The sequence below is a fragment of the Notechis scutatus genome, chromosome 4, assembly GCF_049901735.1.
Source record: "Notechis scutatus isolate UNSWTSFEM ecotype Mainland chromosome 4, rNotScu1.2, whole genome shotgun sequence".
Lineage (NCBI taxonomy): Eukaryota > Metazoa > Chordata > Lepidosauria > Squamata > Elapidae > Notechis > Notechis scutatus.
In genome coordinates this window covers 50,459,103-50,465,102 of record NC_142012.1, presented here as the reverse complement: position 1 = coordinate 50,465,102, position 6,000 = coordinate 50,459,103, and the positions used below count along the sequence as shown (strand labels likewise).

The following is a 6,000-nucleotide window of genomic DNA, read 5'->3' as shown; positions in this document are numbered from 1 at the left end:
CGTGTTGGAGAGCTCTCATAGCCTCCAAACAAGCTACAAGTAGTCCTTGGCTTACAACAGTTCATTCAGGGACTGAATTTCAAAGTTGCAAGTTGCAACGGCACTTTAAAAAATTGACTTATGACTGCTTTTCACGCTCCCAACCTTCGCAGCCTCCCCAGAGCCACATGATCAAAATTCAGCCGCTTGGCAACCACCTCATATTTACGACGGTCACAGCGTCACATGATCCCCTCTTGCGACCTTCCGACCTTCCAATGGGGGAAGCCAAATGGACTGAATAAGTGTGTTCCTAACAACTGCAGTGATTCTACTTTACAACGGTGGCTGTAAAATGGGGCAAACCTGACTTAAACGTCTCTCACTTAGCAACAGAAATTTTGGGCTCAACTGCATCGTAAGTTGAGGACTTCAGGATCCCTTTCTCAACTCAATCAAAAAAAGCACCCATCCGATGCATAAAGTGACCAGCAAGCAAGTCCTCATCTCTTAGGGAGGAGCGGAGAGGAAGAGGAAGAGAAGATGGAAAGGACCCTAGAGGTCTTCTAGTCCAACCCCTGCTCAGGCAGGAAACCCTATGTGATTCGAGTCAAAATGGCTGTCCAGTCCTTCTTAAAAATGTGCAATTTCTGGAGGCCAGCTGTTCCACTGGTTAATTGGTCTCATTATTAGGAACTTTGGCCTTAATTCCAGGTTGCTTCCCTCCTTTGATGAGTTTCCCCACCACTACCACCATTGCTTCTTGCCCTGCCTTTTATTCTTTGGAGAATAAACCTTTTTTTTTTTTTTCGCCTAGAAGAGGCTTTCTCCATGCATTTATTTCTACTTCTTTTTGCAAAGGACGCAGAACCAATTTTTTTTTAAAAAAAAAATGTAACCCGGGCAGAATTCAAAGAAGAGCTTCGGGAGAGCGGCCCGCGCATGCGCTAAGCCGGGAGGAGGGGGCGGAGCGCCGCGCATGCGCGTCTCCTCAACAAGCTAGCGGGCGGGCCGGGCCGAGAGCGGCTGGATGGCGGCCGTTGCCGGCGGGGTCCGGTGGCGGCTGCGGCGGCGGCGGCGCTCGGGCTTGGCTTGAAAGCAGCGGCGGCGATGGCGGGCCCGGGCCGGACTCCTCCGCCGGGAGGCCTGCTGCTGCTGCTCCTGGCGCTGGTGGAGAGCGGCGGCGCCCCGGGGCTGCCCGCCGGGTGCAAGCAGGACGGGGGCGGGGGTCGCCCGCGGGGCGGCAAGGCCTCTCCGGCGGCCGGAGCTGGGGAGAAGGTGGTGTGCAGCAGCCTGGCGCTGGCCCACGTCCTGCCGCCGGGCGCCTTACCCGAGAGGACCGTCAGCCTGTGAGTAGCCGCCAAAGAGGGGTTAGAAAGAGGGCAGTGCGCTTGCGCCGGGCAGCTCCCCCTCTCACCTTTGTCCTCGCGCTGAGTCCCCCCCCTCCGCGCCTCTGGCGGGCCGTCCTCGACTTACGATGCTCGGCTTAGTGACCGTTCGTGATGGGATGCAGGAGCCTGGGCTTCCCTCCCTGCAGGCGGTCCTCAGCTTATGGCGACGGTCCGCTCAGTGACCGTTCGGGGGGGGGGGGTGTAAACCTTTCCTTGGCCTGGATTCTCTCCCTCCCCCCTTTGACTCCAGGGGGTCCTCGAGTTACAACGCTTGGCTTAGTGACCATTCAATAGGATGCGGTCCTTGCCCCTCCACTCCCTTCTTGTACAGGCGGTCCTCGAGTTACGGCAGTTCGCTTAGTGATGGTTGAGGACGACGCAGCCCTTCCTTGGCCTCGGTCGTCCTCGTTCCCCCCCTTGATTCCCTCCACTTAACAACGGTTCACTTAGTGACCGTTCAAAGCGGTGCAGCTCTTTTTTGGCCTCCCCCTTGATTCCCTTCTTAGAGTCGGTCCTCGACTTACAACCGTTTGCTTAAGTGACTTTTCCAACAGCTCTCAAAAAAAAAAAATGACTTGGGGGGGGGGTTGCTTCCTTGCAGCGTTTCGCTTAGTGACTGTTCAGTGGGATGCAGCTCTTCCTTGGCCTGGGTCATCCCCCCTTGTCTCCCTTACTGATGGTCCTCGACCTACGGCAGTCCACTTAATGACCATTGAGGGCAACGCATCCCTTCCTTGGCCTGCAACACTTACTCCCCTTGGCTCCCTTCGACTTAGAACGCTTTGATTAGTGACCGTTCGTACAAGGGAGCTTGAAAAAGTGACTTAGGACTGTTTTTCATACTTAATGACCACTGCAGCCTCCCCAGAGTCACAGGACCAAAATTGGGACGCTTGGCAACTGGTTCACCTGAAGGCCGTTGCAGACCGCTTCTGGCCCCAAAATGCGTGGAGGCCAGATTCACTTAATAACAGGGTCATTAATTGAACAACCATGGGGATCCACCTAACGACAGGGACAAGAAAAGTCATAAAATGGAGCGCAATCCACTTAACAACAGCCATTTTTGGTCCCTGCTTCAATAAGTACATTAAGGCCTCTAAGGTGTTAATGACAAATGAAGGAAAGTCACTTTAGTAGCAAAAGAGCTTTGCTTGTATCTGTTCTATCTATATTGTTTTATGTAGTTTCTAGTACGATTTTGATTGCTTATTTAGTGTCCTGTGACTATCCCTAAGTGTTTGTTCTTACTATTTACAGTGAATGTATTTTTTTTATCATTATTTATCACCTACATCTTTTATGTACACTGAAAGCTTCTGCACCAAAGACAAATTCCTTGTATGTCCTATCACACTTGACCAATAAAGAATTCTGTTCCTGTTCTCTTCTATTTTCTATATTCTATTCTTTTCCAAAGACAGGAGGATCTGATAGTTTTCTATTCAAATATGGATCTCCATATTCTAGGTGGTCCTTGACTTATGACTACAATTGAGCCCAAAACAACTTTTCCTAAGTGAGACTTTTTGCTAAGTTGAGTTTTGCTTCATTTATACCTTTCTTGCCATGGTTATTAAATGAATCACTGCATTTGCTAAGTTAGGGACATGCTTGTTAAGTGAATCTGGCTCCCCCATGGACCTTGTTTTGTCAGAAGGCTTGACTCTGGGACACTGCAACCGTCACAAATATGAGTCAGTTGCCAAATGTCCGAATTTTGATCACCTGAGTGTGGGGACGGTGCAAAGGTCATTAACTGTGAAAAACGGTCATGTCACTTTTTTAGTGCTGTTGTAACTTCAGACGGTCACTAAATGAACCATTGTAAAGCAGACTTCCTGTAATAGTACTTTGGATTCATTTCTTTCTTTGATGCCCAACTTGATCTTTTGCAAAAAAAATAGGATGACGCCAAAAAATGGCATATTTCTAGTTAGGGTTGCTAGCTGCTGAATTTGAAGTCTGTACTCATAGGCAAGTATAACACAAAGTTTGTTGTTTTTAAAGCAGGAGATAATATTGAATCAGGCTTGTATTTCTAGGGATATGGAATTTTGGCTTGACGTGTTTAAAAATTACAAGAAATAATTTAGTAATTGGCCCATTTTGATACTTTAAACTACCTGAGTAATAATCTTCTGGGGAAAAAACCAATACACAATTATTTTCCCCTCCACTTCTGAGCCATATAGAGTTATCAGTTGTGGTTATTCAGTGGGCTGATATAATCATGGAAACAGGTAAGCTAGAATTTACACAGTGCTTAAAATTCCCAGGGCAAAGGTCAGATTCACAAAACAGCCCCAATTAGTCTGAAGCAAGGTTCACTGTTCCTCTCCAGATTCTGCAGCTCTATTAGTTACAATAATTGTTAAGGGTGTGTGTGAAACAGTACAAGTGCCTAGTATTTATACCACCAAAATGGTTCTGTTAACTTTTAAGGGCTGGTTCCCTGCTAAGTTTGTAATACAGTTTTTATTAAAAAATTTCGATTAGGGAGGTAAAAACTATTGCCAGCCGCCTGAGCTTTGCGAATGTCGTGTCCTTTAAAAGATTCCCCAGTTGCAAGCAAGATTGCCCTTGTCTCCTGGGAGATAAAAGCATGGGAAACCACGGAAAAACACTTTCTTTGCAAGCAGCAGCAGGGCAATCTCTTCTTATCCAAGAAGTTCCAAGAAATTGGATCAATTCACTGATTCTTTGGTCTTGTTTTGTGGAGACATCTTCAGTTTGTCACACCAACCTCAGAAGAATCGTGAACTTCAGTGGTTCTTCAGGATGAAATTAACACCTGGTAGCTTCAGGGACAACACACAGCCGTGTGGTTTTCTCAGCAGCAGTGTGTAACTTAAGCCTGCCACTGCCATCTTGTGAGGTTTTTATTTTTCCAGTTTGGTCTTTCAGTTCCTTGGTGGTTTCCATCCAACCAAGTTCTACCCCAGTCAGCTTCATTGGTTTACCTTGATCAGCTAAATGCTGCTACTTCCTCTCTAAACAGCTTTCATATCCTTGAGGGCTGATGCCCTTTCCTGTTGGTATAAGAAATGCATTTCCCTGTTATTCTCCTGAACCTGTTTGTTTTCTTCTTGGTAATTAAAACTTTAGAGCAGGCGTGCCCAATCTACGTCCCTGGACAGCTCGTAACGTAGCCACAAGGTGTAATAAAAAGGGAGTTTGTAAGGACTGAGTAGGCAAACAAAAACCGCCAAACCCAGTCTGAACAACTGGCTGTGCGATAAGCCGACCATGTTGTGTATTTTGTGCGCAGCCCAACACAATCCTGCTTCAAACAATGCCACCCAGGCAAGCCAAAAGGTTGGACGCCCATGCTTTAAAGTGAGTCTGCTTTTAGTTATGCAAAAACGTGTGTGCACAAGGAATGTAGTTCTAGTTGCCAATGTTTTAGAGGTAGCGGGGAAAATAGTTATTCTCCCCTGGGTTAAGTCTGCTTTACCTTTGAGATTCATATGTAGGTGGCTGTATTGTAGCCATTGCATCTATGCCACAGGTCCAGAACTATAGTAGTTTGCTGGTGGCCCTTTCTGGTGCAATTTAAAATAGTCGTTTTTAACCTTTAAAGCCCTTTGTACCACAGGGTTATTGGTGTTATTGTCAGGACCACTTCCCTCCCCCCCCCCTTGGAATTGGGGCAAGCAACTTGGTCCGGCTGGTGGAAAAGCTGCTGGCGGTTTTCCATTTTAGGGAGAGGAAGGGAGCCAAAAAGCAGCACCAACTTTCTGATTTGGCCTCCCAGTGTGATCCCAGTTTGACTGTTTTCCAGGAAAAATGGAAAATGCATCATTTGTGACAAGCACTGTGGAGATTGCAGTGCTGGGGGTGAAGGCTTTGGCTATGTTTTGATCATATATCTTTTTTGTTGTGTGTATTGTGAACCATCAAGAATCCTCTGGGATTGCAGCACAATATAAATATAAATAAACAAGAATTGTAATATAGATTCTTCATATCGGCAAAGTTTGTTTGGCCCAGAACCAAATATTCAAGTAAAACTTCTGTCTTGTTTCCCTTGTATGCCACTTGCATTCTACGGTACCATTACAGATCCTTATCAATAACTCTATTCCCTTGTTCTAATAATACCCCATTGTGTTGTTTTTTTTTAAAAAAGAAACTTTAGTACCAGTCAGACAAACTCTTTTGCTTTACTAAAATGTTAAGCTATTCAAAACAACTACTATCAGAATTGAGAAATAATTAAATTACTTATAAAGGCATAAATCTTTGTAAAACATGAAGATTAAACATTAATCTTAATATTTAAGAATGTTTAAAAAGTAAGACTTCCAGAAATTGGCCAAGGAGAAATTTCAGTTGCTGCAGTTCTTTTCCATTATTGTTAGCACGTAATAAAAACCGTCATATTTGCATTTCACTTTTAAAACATTACTTTTCAATGTAACCTTTACTTAATTTCCCACCTGGCTGAAAAAAGTTAGAAGCCATTCTGCGCGAGGGCAGTTTATCTGCTTTACCACCAGAAGGGAGATGGATCCAATACTGTGGAGAAGAAGAAAAGAAAGGAAGGCAGCATTTGGCTCTACGATCGCATTGTGGTTGCCTTTGAAATTATATGCTGCCAGTTAATTTGCATTGCATTTGGGCCCTT

At 45.5% G+C, this 6,000-nt stretch overlaps 1 protein-coding gene across 1 annotated transcript in view; it reads left to right on the top strand.

Moving 5' to 3' along the window:
• Positions 1–939: 939 nt before the first annotated feature.
• Positions 940–6,000, top strand: part of ADGRA3 (adhesion G protein-coupled receptor A3) — a 51,541-nt gene continuing 46,480 nt past the window's right edge. Inside the window, exon 1 of the mRNA XM_026678821.2 lies at positions 940–1,328. Coding sequence (XP_026534606.1) covers positions 1,090–1,328 — 239 coding nt within the window. The 5' untranslated portion in view covers positions 940–1,089. The remainder of the gene's footprint in view (positions 1,329–6,000) is intronic.